This window comes from Myxine glutinosa, chromosome 6 (assembly GCF_964187855.1).
Source record: "Myxine glutinosa chromosome 6, kmMyxGlut1.1, whole genome shotgun sequence".
NCBI lineage: Eukaryota > Metazoa > Chordata > Myxini > Myxiniformes > Myxinidae > Myxine > Myxine glutinosa.
In genome coordinates this window covers 16,868,179-16,890,587 of record NC_136266.1, presented here as the reverse complement: position 1 = coordinate 16,890,587, position 22,409 = coordinate 16,868,179, and the positions used below count along the sequence as shown (strand labels likewise).

Below are 22,409 nucleotides of genomic sequence, written 5' to 3'. Positions count from 1 at the left end.
GACCACTCACCCCACTCGACTCCTCTCTCCACTCGACTCCTCTCCCCACTCGACTCCTCTCCCTACTCGACTCATCTCCTCACTTGACTCCTCTCCCCACTAGATTCCTTTCACCCCTGGACTCCTCTCCCCCACTCGACATGCACAGACACATGCACAGACACATAAAACATACAATGAAGGGAGCGGGAGACACGAGGGGGAGAGCGAGGGAAGCACACAAGCACAACAACAGTAGAGAACAGGGACGTCGGGAGATCTGTGGAAGGAGGAGGGCGAGGGGAGGAGTGAGGGGTACACGGTATAAAGCAAATGAACACTACTAGGAATTTCAGGAATGAAGTCGGGGATTGCAAGAGGCGGATTTGGGGTGTTTTAACGGGGGTAGAAAAGATCAAGGTGTTGGATGGGGGAAGATAAGAGATGGTGGTGAACAGCTGTTTTAAAGACCTGGAGAGAGAGGAGTGGGATTGAAGAGAGTGAGGGAGTTTGTTCCATAGGCAGGAGAAAAGAGGAATGAAAGAGTGAAGGTGAGCAGAGAGTCTTGATTTTGCCAGTTTCACCATAAGAGGGTTGCTGGCAGATCTTGTGCGTCCTGTAGGAATATTTGGGGGACAGATCACAGAGAGAACTGGGGGAGCATGGCCGGAGAGGAGTCGGTAGAAGACAGAAAGACCACCAACCTGCCTGCGGTGAGAGAGTGAGAGGCCCTCAGAATTGGCTTCATCGAGGGAGATTCCAATGATTCTGAAAGTTTTGGTTTCAACAGCGTGAAGACTAGCTCGGTGTGAAGCAGGAGCACCAGCCCAGAGGGGAGACCAGTATTCCATTGAGCTGCGGATGAAATCCTTGTATGTGGTGAGGAGCTCAGGTGTGCCAAGGAAGGACTTCGCACGACGGAGGATGCCCAGTCGGCGACTGGCTTTGGCAGCCATCTTGGAAATGTGGTTTTCCCAGGAAAGATCATGGCAGATAGTGAGACCCAAAAGCTGGAGTGACAGAACTTCTTGGAGAGGATTGTTGAGAAAGTCGATGGGAGGGTTGTCCAGTCGGTCTTTTCGGAGAGACATCGTAAGAGTGTGAGATTTGTCAGGATTGAAAGACATGTTCCACTTGTTTGACCAATCTGTGATTTTGTTCAGGTCTGCAGAGAGTGAGGAGGCTGCACACTGCCGATCTGAGGGCTGAGGAATGGAGCGGAAGAGTGGAGTCATCAGCAAAGAGATAGAGAGGATTTTCAAGAGATTCGGAGAGATCATTGATGAAGAGCTCCCCTTCCTTTTGTTCCGTTCCTCCCCGTTCTCATTAATACATTAAAGTTGTGCTTATTTTCCGTTCACAAGAGAGTAAACGTTTTTCAAAATGACATCTCTCCCTTCAGTTTGGACCCTCAGAACACGAGTGCTCACGTAAATACACTCCTAGACTCCCTCGCACTCTTTCACCATGCCCTGATGATGTTTCTCTTCTCGCTCCGCAGGGCACTTGGGTAGCTCGATGCAGCTGCGATGTCAACCACTTCCATTCCAAGTACGATGTAAACAATGCACCGAGGGCACAATAAAGCCCTCGATAATGCACAACAGCATGTCTGTCTCTTCATTGCAATATTGAAACAATCCTTCCAGAATGTCGTCACACAATCCTTCCAGAATGACGTCACATGGATTAGACAATCGCGTAGGGGACTGTCAATAATATTTAGGGGTGGTGCCGGTCAGATTTACTTTTTGAACTTTATCGCCTCAAACATCATTGATACAAATAACAATGGTTCAGTTATTGGTGTATTACTTACAATGCATTATAATTGTACAATAAAAAAATTATAGTGCAATGAACCTTTAATATTTCACTGGTCAACTTCAGGCAGGGAAACAAACACCAAGGGATGGAGAGGCAACAACCATTCTTCAAAAAAAGATGTAGGGATGTTTTCACTTGATATTTGCTTGTGACCATCCCTACTTTGTTCACGTTCTTTGTGGCAAGTCATCATTTTGCATAAAAAATGTGTTTATTATTATTTCTATATCATTCAATTTAACATGTTTTTAACATAATTCTGATGGACTATTCACACAACTCCTGTGCAACTACTTGCTCGATAAAAGCATAATCTGGTTTTTTCGTTTCTCTGTACTCTGATATAATGATGTGATTGATGTACCATACTTCACTGAGTGTTCGTGCTGCCAACGGCTTATGCTAGGTGGTTTTCCATTGCTTTCAAGTGTTTACAGTGTTTTTGACAAAGGGGTATGCCCAAAACGTCGATCGTCTTTCTTTTTTAAATGGTGTATTTTTCACCCTGATCTTTCCTTTATATTTCACCGACGACGCAGGTTATCTCATATATACAGACTTGGCATTTAATATGGAATTTTTTTTTTCTTGACTTGGGTTTACTTTCTTAACTCAGGAAAACAATCTGGTGAGTTTCTTTTACACTTTGGTGATTTATTTGTTAAAAGAACCATGTCACTGATTGTCTGTCGCAGCAAGAAGTCAACAACAGGATTATATCACAGGTGGCGTGGCAAAATGTACGGACAGGTGCATTTGATGATTGGCTTCAAAATCGGGTATACAAGGGTTGTTGCGTTCTGTATTAGTGGAAAACAACTGCTGCACATCTCCAAAAGTTATTGCCGCTTCCCCTGGAGATGGTCCGTCAACTCGACAATGCTGTTTGTCATGGAGTGGTGGCTTTACGAAATTACGGCATGAAACAGCGTACTATTGCTCGGCAGTATGGCATCACTCAAGGTCAGGTGTCAAAGATCCTGAAACGAAATGCTCAGAGGGGTGTCCCTACTCCAATACTGAGGCCAGGACGTCCCCACAGAACCACAAGGAGGGATGATCGCCAGCTGCACCGGTTAGTCCGCAATGGCCGTACTAAGTCAGCTAATCGGCTTAGGGCTGAGTGGCAGCAACTGACAAATGTGCCTGTATCCAGAAGGCTAGTCAACCAACGACTGGTTCAAGCAGGCTATAGTGCCAGGCGTCCCCTGAAAAAGCCACGCCTGACCAGACAACACCGCCAGCGCCGAATGCAGTGGGCCAGAGAGCACCGTCAATGGCAGCCAGGACACTGGAATCACGTGATCTTCAGTGATGAGTCTCGATTTCTGGTCTATCGTCAAGATGGCCGCGTCCGAGTGCGCAGACAAGTGCATGAAGCCTACAACAAAGATTTTATAGTGCCAAGAGTCCAAGCTGGAGGTGGTGGGGTGACCGTTTGGTCTGCTTTTCATGCAAGGGGCAAAACTGACCTGGTTGTTCTGAATGGAAACCTGAACCAGTTCAAGTACAGGGCCATTCTGGAAGAAACATTGCTTCCATTTGCTCGTGCAGCCTTTCGAGGAAACTTTGTCTTCCAAGATGACAATGCACGGCCTCATCGTGCTCGCATGATCCAACACTTTCTTGCTGACCGTGGTGTAGAGCATATGGAGTGGCCTGCCATGTCCCCGGATATGAATCCGATAGAGAACTTGTGGGCAGAATTAACGCGTCAAATCGACCACTTGGACCAGCAGCCGACCTCTGTGCGTGAATTGCAGCAGGCTATTGTCACTGCATGGCAAGCGATTCCTGTCCAAACCTTGGCAAATCTCGTGAACAGCATGCCTCAACGTGTACGTGCTCTCCTGAATGCTCGTGGGGGTTACACGAAGTACTGAACTGTAATTTTACTGTCCGTAATCCCAGTCGTAATTTAACTTTTGTTTTTGTTAAAAAAAATTTTGGCTAATGTGCAAAATAAAGCGATACTTCTGGAAAACGTACAGAAGTTTAACACAGTTCTGTCCATGAATTGAGTTCGATATCAGTTTACATCACTTTCAAGGATCAATTTATTTGTTTCGAAATGTCAAATGTGGTTTTTGTTTCTTTTAAAGGTCACATTAACAAAATCTAGAATAATTTCAACATAATTCCAATGAACTTTTAGTTCTAAGACATCTTGAAAAGTAAGTTCACCCCCACAATAAAAATATTCCATATTAAATGCCAAGTCTGTATATATATTGTTGCGGATCTCGAGCCCGTCGACGTACTAAGGGGGGTTAAACCCTCCTCCCCCTCGAGCTTCGAGTCCACGAGGCCGCTACCCACTTTACACTCGTGGGGGCGGATTGCTAAGCAATTCCAGCCGCCAACGCCGCAGCGAGCGCGCGGAAGGGTTTCCGGTCAAATACCCGAGTACCTTCGATACACACGCCGCTGTGAGGACGGGGGCTGAACCTCACACGAGTCACGCTGGTCTGATACGCCCGAGCGGTTTGCGTGTCACGTGCCTCGTGCCGTTAATTATTATGAACCCGATCGAGCGGTTTTATTCCGTGCAATGCGAGGCCAATTGTGAAAAGACGTAAACGGCCAAGTTGGAAGCAAGAACACAGGTTTATTACACAATTGTACAATGGCCAGAGAGAAGAGACACAGGATAGAAACTTCACTGTTCTTAACTTAATTCCCGGACAAGGGCCCTCTGACTCGCGCGGGGAAAGGAAGGAAGAAGAGGATGCGTTCAAAGCACGGCCGCTTGGTGCTGCTCGCCCCAGACGGCTCGTTGGGCATGTCCCTCGAGGATGTTCGCGGCAAGGATGTCGGCCTCCAGTCGTGCACGCACGGCAATCCGCACAGCTTGTCCCGAAGTCAGCGAGGTGAAGCGCACGTGCAGGGCGTCCAGGCAGGAGAGATCGTTAGAGCACAGGGCCACGAGAGAGATCGTCCTGCGAGAGCGTTTATAACAGGGCAGCAGGGAGGAGGGGCAGAACGCAGAGATCTGGGCAGAGCACTGAGAGCTTCTTGAGTTCCGGGGCAGAGAGAGAGCTTCGACCACAGAGAGATCTTGGCTTGAGAGTGCGCTGGGAGCTTGGCCATGGAGAGAGCTTGGCTAGAGAGCGCGCTGGGAGCTTGGCCACGGAGAGAGCTTGGCTAGAGAGCGTGGTGGGAGCATGGCCACGGAGAGAGAGTTCGGGGGTCCTGGGCCGGGTTTTATAGCCCCCCCCCCCCCCGGAGTCCCACTAGAATGTTCCAAGGACGTCCCCTGGCCGCCGGTTGCTGGCCACTCCCCTTAGTTCTTATTGGCCGCCGTTGTTGGCCACTCCCTCCGGCTCCTCCCTCGGGCCTCCTAGACTTGTCCCAGGCCCAGCACATGGCATTCCAGGCCCAATGAGGCCTACCCTTACTTACCTGTCTCAACGCATACTAACACTGGGAAGGAGACTATACTTAACATTTAATAAGAAATAACTGAACTAAAGCAAGGCTACATGTTGTGGTGCAACTAACTCAAGGGGGGTTGCCTTTATTTCTCAAAACCACAACAATATATTCAACTAAGGAAGCACACTAACCCTATGACATGATGCTGACGTCATGTGCATAAATTCTACCAACACATCACCTCCAAACTCGAGGCATCCACGTGTTACTCAAGTCTTTGCAGACTGAGATGAAAGCTATATGGTCACAAATAGACAAAAGCAGAGATGTCGATCTATATTTCACCCTCATTTTGGGCCTTATGGGGCCGCCTTTTTAAAATAAAAAAGGTAAAAAATCAAACATTTAAACAGCCTTGGACGTGCACCTTGACCCCACGGCCAAGGCACACCATCCATCAAGACTGTCCCATTGGCATACACATGCACCTCAACCCAAAGGCTGAAGCACATGGTCAATCAAAACACATGCATCCTGACCCCGAAGGGCCAGAATGCATGGTCATACAATTGGACCCCTCCTCCATAGGAGTCCCCACGACTTCAACACCTTGCCGTCCCGACGAGGGCTCCCCCCCCCTCATCAGGACAACATGCTGCGAATTGTTTATTTGTGACCAATCTAAGCCGCTAACATACACAAGTTGAACCCCATAACTTGACTCGGAAGCAAGGCACAGATTGAGTTTCACCCGCACCAATTGATGCACAACGTGTGCAATTGCTGCACAAGTGTCGCCTGCCATGCTGTCACATTGTCTCTGCCCTGCTCAGCAACAATTAGGATGTTTGCAGTCAGGAATATTAAATTTAACTCAAGAAGCACACTAACCCTACAACATGACGCTGGCATCATGTGCATAAATTATACCACTTTATACAGTTCCCCACTGATGGTATGAAGTTGCATAATGACATATATATATATATATATATATATATATATATACATACACACATACACACATACACACACCAGTCACTTTGCGATTTCATACCATCAGTGGTGAACCGCCATTAAGGTATCCCATCCAGCTATGCTGTACCTTAATGGGAGCGATAAGTGCCATCTGCCACATGGCACATTACCTCTGGTATCCACTCATTATATGGAATCCCCTGGATGCAGCCGGGAGCAAACCAATCCAAATATATGTGCAGTTCTCCTGCTTTCAATGAGCGCAAGTAATGACGTCACTGCCATGTACATACGCTCTGCCTGTCAAGCTCTCAAGAGAACCCTCTGACAGAGCAGAATTTTGATCTTAGTTCAGATACTGTCATAGGTGTATGTAAAACTCACAGTTACCGACCTGGTTTCGCCCTTTTGGGGCTCATCAGGGCAACGCAGTGAGTCCTGCATACACTTATGACTCTGAAAACCTTTCGGTTATATACCAGTCACTTTGCGATTTCATACCATCATACACCGCCGAGCATCATATATATCATACATCATGTTGTCATCATCATGTCATCATCATATCATCACCATGTTGAAACATCATATTTCAACGAGCCGCCATACACCTATGACAGTATCTGAACTAAGATCAAAATTCTGCTCTGTCAGAGGGTTCTCTTGAGAGCTTGACAGGCAGAGCGTATGTACATGGCAGTGACGTCATTACTTGCGCTCATTGAAAGCTGGAGAACTACACATATATTTGGATATATATATATATATATATATATTGTTGCGGATATGGGATTTACATCCATCCATATCCGTTTGTAAATATTCCCCTATTTCCTCAATACTTCCCAACTCTCCCCAATCCCTCATTCCCTAGTCCCACTTTCTGTAAACAACACTCTGTAGACCCGACCTCCCCCTATTTCCCCCCATTAAATGTCGCATCCAGGTCCACCGCATCTCACATAGACAACTATAGGACATCTTGCTAGTTATTCTTAGTCTATGTCAGTTAAGGATTCGTTTCCATTTATTCTGACCCTTCGTTGCACCAGAATGTGATTGTATGGCACCGTTAGGAAGTTTAGGACCTCCCAATACCTCCCCGCAGCTCTTCCTCACAGTTCTCAGTAACAACAACAACAACAACAACAACCACGAGCGCAGGGAGTGCGCGTCCTCACTCCGGCTTGGTTGGCTTGGTTTGGTTGGCCATGTGCTCGACGGGGTTAACAAACAGGGGCTCCCTGTCGGCCCCTCGTCAAGGGCGGAGCCCGGTAATCCCCGCACCCAATGGAAGCGTCGGACCGGCCCCCAGTTGGGGCGGAACCAACCAGCCGAGGGCGTTTCACTCCCCGTTGAGCATGCGCAGCAGAGGGAGTGGTGACGTCAGATGCGCGCAGAGCTGAAGGAGAAAGGACGCACCCTCCGAGCGCCGAGAGACCTCTGCCATTAAGAAAGACCTCCCAAAGACTGAGCTGTATCCTGTCTCCGAGCCAAGGTGCACCTTGTGCCATCGGTCTACCTACCATCAATCACTGTGTGAGTCAGCCTTGTCCGTTTGTCCGTGGTCTGTCTGGGAATAAGTAAGCCAGTTAGATAAGCTAATCTTTGCACTGTGTCACCTGCTGTAAATAACCTTGACTGCTCCTTTTCGTTTGTGTGGTATAACTAATAAATCCTGTTCCTCTTCTGTACGTCTTCGTCCTCTTCTTCCTCCTTCCATTCGATCGCTTTAGAGTTTTCCCCAATTGAATATCTGTGACGCGATTTGGCCAACGTTCGGGGTAATCGGGTTAACTGTACGAACACGGCGGCCATTCCGCTCGGTCAAGCAATATCTTTAGCCGTGTCCGTAACAATTTATTTATATATATATATATATATATATATATATATATATATATATATATATATATATATATATATATATATATATATATATATATATATATATATATACTAGCGGGGTCACCCGTGGGAATCCCACGGGCATGGATGTGTGTGACATTTCGACATATTGAGTTCGATGCTGCACCTGCACATTCAGTTATATAAAATGGTTTAAAAAACTTTCTTCTGATATTTGTGATTTATTTCAAACAAACTGTATTTCCCATCTACACGGGCATGTATTCCTATTAACGTTATGTAAAGTACATAAATTGTGTGGATTACATCATTTGTGGATGTGATCAATTGCCAGTAACCATCTTATATAACTGAATGTGCAGGCGCAGCATGTAACTCAATATGTCGAAATGTCACACACATCCATGCCCGTGGGATTCCCGCATGGATGTGTATGGCGAATTTTAAATATATGTCGACTGTTATTTTAGGCGGTGTATTTTCGTTTATCATCATGGCGCGATTTAAAAAAATATATCTCTGCATTTTCCTCTCCAATACCTCCTCACACTTTACACACACACCGGCCCATGTTTACATATACACACACACACACATATACACCCACACACATATACACATACACACACACGTACATCGACACACATGCACACACACACACACACACACGTACAGACACATATACACATATGCACATATGCAAATATGTATACACATATGTATCCACATATACACATATATACACATATATACATCTCCATACATCTCCACACACACACACACACACACACACACACACACACACACACACACACACACACACACACACACACACACACACAGACATGTATATACACATACAACAACAACATGCATTTTAAGGCCATTTTCCCTGCTAGAGCGGGGGTTAGCCTACATACACATACACACACATATATACACACACACACATATTCACGCGCACACACACACACACGTACACACGTACACACACGTACACATGTCCCACATGTATATATCCCACATCCCACATGTATATACATGTTTAAAGTGTACGTGCCCTTCCCCCCTCCCCCGCCCGGCAACGCTGGGTACTTCTGCTGGTAACGAATAAAATAAAAACGAAGAAATAGGTGGAATTGGCTGAAATTCGCTCGGTGAATTCACGCGGTGTATTCGGTTCGGCTCGGTTCACTCGGTTTAAAGAAAAAGCGATAATGTCGACATGTTGCTGTCTGTGTCATGTTGGGCGGTGTATGATACTCGTTGGCTGTTGGGCGGTGTATGATACTTGTTGGCTGTTGGGCGGTGTTGTGCGGTGATATGGTGTATTTTAAAAAATATATCTCTGCATTTTCCCGCGTTGGTGACACCGAGTCGTTCTTCATCGATCGTCTCATTCATTTTGGAAATGGAAGTTTCCACGCAACGCATGAATTGTCACGATCCTCAAGAGGAATTTGTCTCGTAATCATCAAATGATAAATGGCAAGTAAATTATATTGTGGAAAATTAAAGATTTCAAATAAACCTATTTAAAGTGTATGCGCACATAACTAATAAAAAAAACGAAGAAATATCTCTCGGTAATTTCCTGAAACATATTTTACTTCCGGCTAATATGTTGAATGAAATAAAAACGAAGAAATATATGTCGGCATCATTGTTGACGTTTTTGTGACGACTATCATCAAACGAAATAGTAATATATCATAACGGAAAAGCAAAAGCGAATTTTTAATATATATCGACACATTGCCGGCGGTGTCATGTTGGGCGGTGTATGATACACCATGACGCGATTTTAAAAAATATATCTCTGCATTTTCCCGCGTGTGTGGATTGTTCTCAATTATTGCTGACACCGAGTCTAAAAGTAAAACCATCGATAAAAATGAAATCATATGGTGAGTTAGATTGGAGATAAAGGCGTGAGAGAGACTCAATGGCCTTGAAGTTACAGGCCTTTGAGAATTCATTTCGTTCTATAAACGGCAACTTTCATCGGATTTTCTTCCCGTTTTTTTTCAACCGAGTCTAAAACTATGTTAGCGACTGTGAAAAATGAAATGATTTATCGAATTTGATTTGAAATAAAACTGGGGGAGAGCAAGACACCACGGGCCTACAAAACAGGACTCAAAGCTATGCGAGTTAATAAAATGGTGGATATTTGTTTATAGCCACTCCCAGAATGGGTGGAGCTATGGGTGGAGCTACTCTGCAAACCGAGTAAGCCACACCCCGGACAGACACCCAACAGATAGACAGACAGACAGACAGACAGACAGAATCATCTACGGCTATTATAATATAGATATATATATATATATATATATATATATAGTTGCAGTTTTGAGTCTGTCAAGTGAGTTTAATAAAGGTTAAAGTATGCCCCCCATAGTTAGTCACACAAGCAACATGTAGCCTCGCGATAGTATAGTTATGTCTTAGTATTTGTAAGCTTAGTCCTTTTCCTTTGTTAGTTCTGCATTGAGTAGGAGCCAGGAGAATAGGCCCTACTTGCCACCGATTTTCCAGCCACCCTAGCCTCGATCCAGTTTGCTAAGCATTGGTTGATTATTGGGCGAGTTAACACGAGACAGGCCTAGGAAGGTCGGGGCGGAGTCGAGGGTGTAGCGGCAGAAGCGATGACGGTAAGAACGAGCCGCCAATCAGAGCTCAGAGGTGGTGACGGCGGCGTGGCATCATAGGATGTGGTAAGAAGGTTCGAGTGAGTTCCAGAAGGTTCGGGGGGCGTAGCTATAAAACCGCTGCGCGAAAGCCCTCAACAGGACTCGCAGAGGATAAGCGCGAAAGGACTCGCAGAGGACTTGCATGCCAGGACTCGCAGAGGAACGCAGGACTCACTTGAGGACGGGAGCTCTGAGCTCTCTCGGTCGTTCTCCAGGTCGGAGGGACGAAACGGCTCGGGCTGGCAAGTCTGTCCCTGTGTGTGTGTGTCCCTGTGTGTGTGTGTGTCCCTGTGTCTGCCTGGATTTCTGGCCGTCCATGGAGTCATTTTTCTGAAACACTGATTTTTGGGGGGGTTGCAGGTGTGCTCGGGTGCACCTGCGGTGAGTTGTGGTGGTCTGGGTTGAATGTTCTACTGGAAGGTGGTTTGGTGTGAGATGTTAACCACAACCTGACGGTGTTGTTCGTGGTGGAGGCCTTGTGTTAAAGTTGGGACGTGTTGCTAGGGGTCTGGGTGGCTGCACTGTCGGCGTGGTTGAGGTGTGGCTGGCACCTCGTGTGGTTGAAGGTTGCAGTTTGCGTGGAATGCAATAAACATGCCCGACTTTTGGCTTTGTGAGGCTCCAGATAGAGGTTGGTTTGCAGGTTTCACAGAGGGAGAGCGAACAAGGACGGTGGCAGGGCTGGTGAGAAACTGCCTGGTTTATGTTGATTTTCGTTGTTGTTGATTTACGTTGTTGTTGATTTATGTTCAATCGTAATTCCTATAGTCCCATGCATATGGGACAGGGGAAATGTAAGATGACGTCAGTATGCTCCGAGTTGAAAGGAAGACGAGGTCATCACATTGGATCCCTTCCAATGTCAGGAGGTAATTGGAGAGGTGGGGTGCTGATTTCTGCATGAGGTTGGCATATAGATACTGTGGATTAGACTGCGCCTGTCTGGAGAAGTGGTGTCCTTTGAAAGTGAGTTCGAGTTTGGTTGAGTTCTGGGGCTTGTGGTTCGCCTCTGTTGTCTGTCTGTCTGTCTGATTGTAAGTCTGTGGTGCGATTCCATGGAGGGCCAATTGAGTGCTCAGGTGCTGAAGTGATTTAACATCAGAATGCATCTCTCGAAGGACCACCAGCTGTTCCAGGAAGGTAAGGTGTGAAATATAGAGATGTCATCTTCGCTGGAAATGTGGTTGAGAATGGAATGGCAGCGGGGAAGGAATCGTTGTTGTGGTGCCATGTACAATGTCATTGTAGAAGAACGTCGGGTGGCGAGTGCGGACATGTTAATCGGCCAGGATGTTGCGGATCTCTGTTTTATGTTGTGGCCTGGTTGTTGACAACATCATTGTCCCATTGTCAACAGAGGGCATCTCTAGACACACCAACAGAGGAAGGAGTAAAACAGGACACCTGCACTCAGACAAACCGTGAGAATTGACGAGAGTGAGTCACAGTGGGTGAGAAAATTGACCAGACAGTAAGATATATGAGAATTTTTTTAATTTTTTTTGAAATGGGCAGAAAATTTTATTCAATTCGACATCGCAAAAGGATTATATGGTGGATAGAGGAGGATTATATGGTGGTGATTGGGTGTGTACCAGGAGAGTGCACACCCGTGGACGTTACGGAGTACGTAACGGGAGAGTGTGCGCGAGGGTGTACGATGACCGAGTGTGTAACAGAGTGTGTGAGTGGTATGAGAGCGCCAGGGTATGCGTGAGGGAGTGTGATAATGGAGTGTGCAAATGGTGTGAGTGCGCCTGGGTGGTGTGCACCTGAGTGTGTAAGGGAAGAGTGTGCACAGGAGAGTGCCTTAAAAGAATGCATGGAGTGTATGGGGGCGCCTCGGTGTGCGAGAGTGGAATGGGTCGCGTATGGTGAGAACGCGGCTCGAGCATCGACACAGACCGGGGTAGCGTTTAGCGCGACGTATAGCCAACGTGGGCCCTCGGTGAGTTGTGTGCTTTGTTTGCAGCGGGGACCGGCGGGGATCGTTGCCGCGGTGGTCTCACAAGGACCGACGTGCACGGTTCGTGCCGGGCCCCGCCCTGTATGGTCGGTGCCGCGCCTTGGCGGGAAAGGCAATCGGCACGGTTCAAGGGGGGGGGGGGGGGGTTGGAGAGTTCGGAGCTGTGCCCCCTGGCGGTTGCGGTGCTCCGACCGTGGGCGGTTGGGCCATCGTGCGTGGGACCACAAGGCCTCGCGCAGGGATGGGCCTCTGCACCTCGGCCCATGAATGCCTCCTCCCCTGAATCGAAAATGCCGGACGGACCCAACCAACAGTAGACAAACCACCCACACTGATCGCTCGGCTTTGCGAAGCTGAGCTGTGATGACGATGTATTTCTGCATGGAGAGGCTCAAGTACAGTAGTGGACGCATAGCAATAGTGTTGGGGAATGGTGCCCTGCGTGGAGGAATGGTGGTATCACCATTCCCCACACATTCTGGGCTCATGAGCATTAGTTTAGGGGGATGGCAGTGACAGGCACATGGAGGGCCAGCGATGGTTACCTCCATGGGGCACCAAAGCTAGCCGAGGGCGGGCTCGGTTAATTGTTAGGGAAACAGCAGACAGTAGGGACAAGATTTAAGTAGGGACATTGAACAATAGTGCGGACATAGGGAGCTTAGCTGGTTGATAATGACGAGGGAGTGCTTAGTGTAAAGGGAAGATGGGGAAGCACGAGTTTTAGGGGAAGTAGTCAGCTCGATGATGCTGTGTGTGTGAGGATCTGTGTATTGAGCAAATGAGGAATTGGTTGAGAATAACCAGGGATTGTGTATTGAGCAAATGAGGAATTGGTTGAGAATAACCAGGGATTGTGTATTGAGCAAATGAGGAATTGGTTGAGAATAACCAGGAATTGTGTATTGAGACAGATGGAGTTTTGTTGGAGTGAATGGGAAAAGGTGTAAGAGCACAAAAGGTGTGCGAGAGAAGTAGTGTGCGAGATCAATGGTGTGCGAGAGGAATAAATGGTGTGGAATGCTTGGTGGGAATAAAAGGTGTGGAATGCATGGTGCGAAGGAGTGAATGGGGGGAGATGGACCCATTCACGAATACCCGGGGTGGGTAGTGTAAAGCCAGGTAGAGCGCTTAGGTAAATTGTTTGGATATTGACACCTGTGGTGCGGGAAGTGGCATGAAGTGCTTTGGTTGGGTGCATGAGTCAGTGAATGGCTGGGTGTGTGGCTTTGTTGGTGCATATCGTTATTGGAGCACTCCGCCGCTGGTAGTTTGTCAGCTAGTTGAGGCCGCAGGTAGGCTCTGGGAGCCAGTTAGGGTTGTGAGTAGTTGTTCAATGGGGCCCGAGGATCCAGGCAAAGGACCCGGGTAGCCCAATGCCAGAGAGGGCATCGGAGGGGTAAAGAGCCAGGGGGGGCCTTCCCCAGTTTAGGTAGTCGCAGGAGCAGGTAAGCTCGGGTGGCGACTTCAGTGGCGGAGGTGCGCAGGTAGGTAGACCTGCTAGTGGAGCCACATGACCCAGCCCCGAAATTGTGCAAGGGCACAGTGTGAAAAATTGGGGATTGAGACCCAAATTCGTAGGGCACCGCAGAGTGGTCAATGGGGAATTCGGCTTTTAGAACCACATAGTGTAAAGATGGCCGATTGGCAGGGCATGACCCCGGGTTAGTTTAAAAGTTAATGTCGTTAGTGTAATTAGGAAGAGAATTCCCTTCGCGCCATCCACATCCATTCACCGAGGATGACAAAGCTCCGCACCAGCACCAAGTGACTGATTTGAGTAAGTGAGACGCATCTCGATGTGATGAGACAATGTGTTTGTTCCATTCCTTCCTTCCAGGGAGGGATTGGGAGACGAATTTGGTTTAGAGGGGGATATGGGAGACAGGACGTAGTGACGAATTTGTAAATACAGGGAAGGGCAAGGGTAGTGCAAGCTGACGTTGGGGGGCACGGACGGTTAGGGACGAGCTTGCTCTGCTCGCTCTCCTGCGCCCCTCATGCTGCATTACCTTGTACTGCTGTGTACCTCTGTGCCCTTTCCGCTTTGCCGGTTGTGCTTTGTCTCTCCCCCACCCCAGGACCATTTTGGAGGTGGAACTGTGCAGCTGCACCTTGCTACACATGTGCATTACCCCTGCTGCACCTTGCTACACCTGTGCAGCTGAACTGCATGACACTTTGCTGCCGTATTCCTTGCATTTGTTATAACTTTGCTGCACATGTGCAGCTCTTGCTGCCACAGACACTTTGCTGCACATTACCACATTACACATTATGGACCACAGGTTTTGTGGCCTTACACTTTGCTGTGCATCACTTTGCTGCAAACTCACCTTGCATCTTCAGACCACGTGTTTTGAGTGGCATCAATGTCACGCAGTTGGACCACATAGGGTTGGTCCTGCTGGCAAAATAAAAACGAACACACTTTTTGTACATTTTTATTGTTGGTGTGCTAGGAAAGAAGAACTGTAAGTTTTATGCACACAGAAGATGCAGGAAGCAAGAAGAAGATGCCAGACGCCAGCAAATGTGAATTGTGAAATGTGACTTTTGAAATGTGTATTTGTGCATTGCTGTGCTTTCTTTCCCCTCCAATTTTCTTTCCAAAAAGGACAGGTCCTGGGTCATAGAACTGTAAATAAGGTTAGGTATTGTGCTTGTATATAAAATGCTGCCCACCGGCTTTATGTTTAGTTTGAGAATAAATTCCGCAATTCGGTTAATTGTGGGCGTGAGTTTGTCAGTTAGCTACTCAACGCAGTAGGTGGGACATATTTAGTGTTGTAAAACTGTCGCATACACGGGTTAGAGTAAATGTTAGGGGGAACCACATCTAAGTGTCACACGGAATTAAAAGTTAGTCCCGACTCTTTCTCAAAACCGGTCATTCCAGTTTTTGTAGGTTCGACTCGGGGACGAGTCTGACGAGGGAGGGGGGCAGTGTTGCGGTTTTGAGTCTGTCAAGTGAGTTTAATAAAGGTTAAAGTTTGCCCCCCATAGTTAGTCACACAAGCAACATGTAGCCTCGCGATAGTATAGTTATGTCTTAGTATTTGTAAGCTTAGTCCTTTTCCTTTGTTAGTTCTGCATTGAGTAGGAGCCAGGAGAATAGGCCCTACTTGCCACCGATTTTCCAGCGACCCTAGCCTCGATCCAGTTTGCTAAGCATTGGTTGATTATTGGGCAAGTTAACACGAGGCAGGCCGAGGAAGGTCGGGCGGTGTCGAGGGTGGAGCGGCAGAAGCGATGACGGTAAGCACGAGCCGCCAATCAGAGCTCAGAGGTGGTGATGGTGGCGTGGCGTCAGAGGGCGTGGTAAGAAGGTTCGAGTGAGTTCCAGAAGGCCCGGGGGGGCGTAGCTATAAAACCGCTGCGCGAAAGCCCTCGACAGGACTCGCAGAGGATAAGCACGAAAGGACTCGCAAAGGAACGCAGGACTTACAGCAGAGGCCGTGCGGCAAAAGGATTGGCGAAAGAACTTGATGAACTTGACGCACTTGCACGAGATACGCGTGCGCTAACCAGCTCGGAGTGTATCGAAGAAGACTAGTTGGCCGCGTGTGCGAATGGTACAGATACGCGGGCGCAGCCAGACGCACTTATAACGAATACAGCGCATTTGAGATGCGCGAGTGAGCAAGGCTGAGTAACTGCCAGCCGCACTAAAGTCCGCCCTCTGCCGTTCCGCCCCATCATCTGCTTGTACGAGAGATGCGCTACGAGTCCCTGCCTTCACCTGCCACCATCTTCGCAGGACGTGCCGGGGACCGTGGAGAGCCGGACGGGGACCATTTCTGGACGCATTGGGGAACACCTGCCCATCTGCAATTCCCTGTGTGAGTGTGAGACGGGCCCGTTGTCCAAGGGATAAGTTAAGACTGCTTAAGGATTGCTCTGTGTCTCTTCATCCTTGAACTTGTATAAACGTGTGGGAAATAATTAAACCGTTTGTTCTTCCTTTCTTCCTGATTCGACCGTTTCTGTGGTTTCCTCGATTGGCTAAGCATGGTACGGGTAGAACCGCTCTAATCGGGTTCCAATATCTAAGTAACTGCGCGGACCACGTGTACGCAATCCGCTCGGCGTACTCAAACCACACGTGGTTCGTGCGAGGCTTGTTTCCTCGCTCCCAGGGCAGCGCGGGGAATTAGGTATGAGCGAAAAGTAGTCCCGAAACCCTACTCAGCGTGTGTCCGGGAGGGACGTCTCAAGTCTCGGTTCCGCCAAGCCCAGAAAGACAAGGGGATTAATCCCCCCTTGATAAGGGGATTAAGGGTGGCGTAGAGAACCGCAACAATATATATATATATATATATATATATATATATATATATATACATACATACATATATATATATATATATAATATATATATATATATATATATATATATATATATATATATATATATATATATATCTATATATGTATATATATATATATATATATAAAATTCGTAAGAGTTTATTTTTTATGGCCTTGTAAACTTCAACTATAACAGTAGCTCAAAGCGATTATGCGTTTAAAGTGCAACTAAAACTGGTGTGCTACAGTTACGTTGTTCTTGCAGAAGAAAACCTCATTATAAGTAAGATTTTATTGCATTGCACCTTTATTCATCAGAATGTACAGAAGCCTAGTGAAAGTAATCCACAAAACGAGATTGTGTGTATTTTGTATTTATTTCCTCTCTCTCATGAAACTTTGAAAATGAAAGCACAACAATAGTGACCTGTTATATCCCACCTGAAACAGGTAAATGTTTTACTTGGAGATGAGATTGGTGTGGTGTGAACTCTCCTGGCAGGACAATGTTCTGTGTGCACAAGCGAATGTTTTTTTTAATGTCTCCATCAACTGGGATGGACATGGTTTGTCGTTTCAGGAAACTTCACTGCACCAGAAACTACATTCACATGCATCTCTTCGTGTCCTACATGCTGCGTGCCATCTCTGTCTTCGTAAAGGATGCGCTGCTGTTCCATAACGATGATCCCGACGAATGCATCACTTTCCTCGTATGTAATCCCTTTCAATCGATTTATTTTGCAATTATTGTTATGAGCTTCTCAAAGGATGGGGAGGAGGGCAGGGTCGTGGGGAATCATGTGCTATATTTTCTTGAAATCGTTTAAAAAAAAAGAAATGGTTGTATATTTTTAGATGGTGCTCTTTTTATCAATCTTATGTATTTTTCCGACAAAACATATGAGAGTGTTGAGTGAAATCACCTGACATAATCCTGAACAAGTGTAGATACAGGTTTTATAGGTGTGAACCAGAACGGCCTTGGTGGAGAGTGAGAACTGCAATGTTTGACCCAACATGGTGTGGTTGGGTATGGAGAAGATTCAGGATGCTTGTGGGGTTGTCCCATTAGTTGTCATTAATCAGGCCCCAATCTTGAACGTTTCCAGCTCATCTATACATATAAAAGAAAGTTTTTGTTTGTTTGTTTGTTTGTTTGTTTGTTTGTTTGTCTGCACGCGCTAATCTCCTGAACGGTGAAAGATAGGAGGAAACCTCTGACACAAAAAATGTCGGGACGGGCTCCGGGAAGGTTATAGGCTAGGTGGCGAGGCCGGTCGAGGCTGCCTCGGCCAGGCTGGGCCCATTTTGCAATTAAGAGCTGAGCTGAATTATAGTAGTCAATCTTCTACGGCCGTGAGTAAAAGCTGAATTATAGTAGTACATTCATTCAAAAAGAACTAAAAATGTCAGGACGGGCCCTGGGAAGGTTATCGGATAGGTGGCGAGGCCGCTTTGGCCGGGCTGGGCCCATTTCGCAATTAAAAGCTGAGCTGAATTATAGTAGTCAATCTTCTACGGCCACGGGTAAAAGCTAAATTATAGTAGTAAATTCATTCAAAAAGAACCCGGGCAACGCTGGGTGCTTTCGGCTAGTTTGTCATAAAAAAGTTTTGTGATTTAAAAAAAAAGTTGAGACAAGCCGAGCGCGTTTCTCGATAAGGTGATCCACAGACCTGAGACCTTGCGGAGGAATCCCAGCAGAGAAGAGCCAAAAGTGTTGGTGGAAAGGCAGAAGATGGTTTTGGGGTTCAGCATGGGCTGCTTGAGGCTTTTATGGCAGTCTGGGGAAATCCCAGTGAAACATGAGCTGTGGAGGATAAGATGATGCAGACACCTGTTTTGCCTAACCCGTGCAGCTTGGGCAAGTTCTGTTCTGGAAGCGGCACCATAACTGAAATACAACTGATATATAAATACCTGTCCTGGACCCTGTTCCCTCATACAGGAGTTGTACAGGTCATTTGCAATCACATGTGACGCCATGCTCTGGTGCTTTGGTGCCTCTCACGTGACTCCCAAGTGTGCTTCGCCCCATATTCCCGATATTGAATGTCTTCTCGCAGACCCTGGATATGTATGGCTTTGTGACCGGACTTTTTTACGAGTCAATCCTAGTAGTTGACATGACTCAGTAACGTTTTGACACTCTTCAAATTCTCTTCCTTTCCCTTTACAATTGGCAGTGCACGTGCTAATTAGCTACCTCCTGCATAAAATGGGACTTTCTTAAACACTTGCATAATTCATACATGAAGTGTGAGAAAGCATTTGTGGCTGGATTTGGGAAATCCAAAGTTAAAATTATAACGGAGTTAAAATTGGTAATGCTCTCTTTCTTTGGAAATAGCAATTCCAACCAGGAAAATGGCAGGTTCGTTTTATCTACACAATTTTCTCGATTTTCCAGGAGTTTCAAGGACTTGGACAAGTTTTCCAGGACTCTCCAGCACTGGAAAATGCTTTTTTTTTTTTCCAGGACTTTCAAGGAGTTCTAATGAATGTGCAAACCGTGAAAAAGGATAATGGCAAATTGAATTAAAGATCCTGTTGATAGCAATTGCAAGTAGCTGCAGAGAAAGCGAGAAAAAAGCGGCCTCCTGTCTTGTAAGTGAGCTGTTGTCGTCGTCTTCTGCTAGACATGGGGAAACACATCAACAGCAGGGTTGAGGGACACAACCGAGGGATCACTCTTGGAGGAAGAATGAGAAAGTAAGGGGATGGGGAGTAGGAGTCTCTTTAGCCATTTCCTGATTCATTTTTTTCAATTATTTTTCAATTTTTTCTCATCTTTTTTTTTTTTTTTTGTATACAAGATCGAGGCTTGTGAAAGAGCCAACATTAATCACACAAAAAAACAAACAGACACATAAAACATATAATAAGGGGAGTGGTAGACAAGATGGGGAGAGAGGGGTAGCACACAAACACAACATTTTAGAGCAGGGACATCGGGAGATCTGTGGGAGGGAGAGGGCTTGGGGGGAGGTGAGAAGTACAAGGAAGTGGGAGAAAAAGAAGGGGGAGTGGGATAAGTATAAAACACATGGACACTGCAAGGACTTCTAGGAAAGAAGTTGGTATTTCAAAAAAGTGGATCTGGGGTAAATTAACGGGGGTAGAAAAGATCAAGGTTCTGGATGGGGGGAGATAAGAGATGGTGGTGAACAGCTGTTTTAAAGACCTGTAGGGAGGAGAGAGATTGAAGAGAGTGTGGGAATTTGTTCCAGAGGTGGGAAAAAAGAGGAATGAAAGAGTGAAGGTGAGCAGAGAGCCTAGATTTCGGCAGTTTAACCATAAGAGGGTTGCTGGCAGATCTTGAGCGACCTGTGGGAATATTTGGGGGACAGAGCACAGAGAGAGCCGGGGGAGCAAGGCCGGAGAGGAGTCGGTAGAAGACAGAAAGACCACCAACCTGCCTGCGGTGAGTAAGTGAAAGGCCCTCGGAGTTAGCTTCATCGCGGGAGATTCCAATGATTCTGAAAGTTTTGGTTTCAACTGCTTGAAGCCGAGCTAGGTGTGAGGCAGGAGCACCAGCCCAGAGGGGAGAACAGTATTCCATTGTGCTGCGGATGAAAGCCTTGTACGTGTTGAGGAGCTCAGGTGTGCCAAGGAAGGACTTCGCACCATGGAGGATGCCCAGTCGGCGACTGGCTTTGGAGACCAGCTTGGAAATGTGGTTTTCCCAGGAAAGATCATGGCGGAGAGTGAGACCCAAAAGCTTGAGTGACAGAACTTCTTGGAGAGGATTGTTCAGAAAGTAGATGGGAGGGTTGTCCAAAAAAGTAGATGTACACCCGGTGTGTTGGGAGGTACAGATGGGAGGGTACACCCGGTGTGTCCACATCAACATCTGCAGTTTTAATTAAGCTCAAAAAGGATTGTTGTGTTGAATAATTTTATTGTAAAACATTTTACATCATGACGAACATTTTACAGACTGAGTTTAAGCACTTGTGTGTTACCTTTCTAATGGTGATATATATATATATATATATATCTGTGCAGTGTCTGTGTTGTGTTGTCCTGTGTTGTCACTGAACTACTTTCTCAAAGTTTTGTGAAATCGTACCAAACTTCTGGTATGCACATATCTCTCCCGTCGGTATGTCCTTAGGGTATGTTTCTTGAAAAATTTTCGAATTTCTTTTTTTGGGGGGGATTTTTTTGGGGGGAAAAAAATTTTTCAACTTAAGTTTTCAACTTCAATTGTTTATAAAATGTGATATCACGTATATTACAAATACATTTGTGCAAAATAATTGTTTGAATTATGATTGGTTTAAACCATGACAAAACGGCAACTCGGGTACAGTAATTTATCTATATATCGACCCATCTGGGCAGTGTCTGTGTTGTCACTTAACGACTCCCTCAAACTTTTGTTTCCGTGGTTGTGAAGTGTTTTCAATAACGTTGTGGTGGTTTGGAATCACGTGGTGGTGAGGTGTTTTTAATAACGTTGAGGTGTTTTTAAATCACATGGTGGTGAGGTGTTTTGAATTAAGTGGTGGTGAGGTATTTATAATTACATGGTGGTGAGGTGTTTTTAATTACGTCGTGGTGAGGTGTTTTTAATTTCGTGTTTTATGGCTGTGAGGTGTTTTTATTACGTGTTTTATGGCTGTGAGGTGTTTTTATTATGTGTTTTATGGCTGTGAGGTGTTTTTATTACGTGTTTTATGGCTGTGAGGTGTTTTTATTATGTGTTTTATGGCTGTGAGGTGTTTTTATTACGTGTTTTATGGCTGTGAGATGTTTTTATTACGTGTTTTATGGCTGTGAGGTGTTTTTATTACGTGTTTTATGGCTGTGAGGTGTTTTTATTACGTGTTTTATGGCTGTGAGGTGTTTTTATTATGTGTTTTATGGCTGTGAGGTGTTTTTATTACGTGTTTTATGGCTGTGAGGTGTTTTGATTACGTGTTTTATGGCTGTGAGGTGTTTTTATTACGTGTTTTATGGCTGTGAGGTGTTTTTATTACGTGTTTTATGGCTGTGAGGTGTTTTTATTACGTGTTTGATGGCTGTGAGGTGTTTTTATTACGTGATTTATGGCTGTGAGGTGTTTTTAATTCTGTGGTGGTGAGGTGTTTTTATTACGTGTTTTATGGCTGTGAGGTGTTTTTATTATGTGTTTTATGGCTGTGAGGTGTTTTTATTACGTGTTTTATGGCTGTGAGGTGTTTTTATTACGTGTTTTATGGCTGTGAGGTGTTTTTATTACGTGTTTTATGGCTGTGAGATGTTTTTATTACGTGTTTTATGGCTGTGAGGTGTTTTTATTACGTGTTTTATGGTTGTGAGGTGTTTTTATTACGTGTTTTATGGCTGTGAGATGTTTTTATTACGTGTTTTATGGCTGTGAGATGTTTTTATTACGTGTTTTATGGCTGTGAGGTGTT

At 46.0% G+C, this 22,409-nt stretch overlaps 1 protein-coding gene across 1 annotated transcript in view; it reads left to right on the top strand.

Annotated features, from left to right (window-relative positions):
• The window catches only part of LOC137429619 (vasoactive intestinal polypeptide receptor-like), a 135,390-nt gene that overhangs the window by 57,739 nt on the left and 55,242 nt on the right, over positions 1 to 22,409 (top strand). The window contains exon 4 of the mRNA XM_068119688.2: positions 17,582 to 17,714. Coding sequence (XP_067975789.2) covers positions 17,582 to 17,714 — 133 coding nt within the window. The remainder of the gene's footprint in view (positions 1 to 17,581; positions 17,715 to 22,409) is intronic.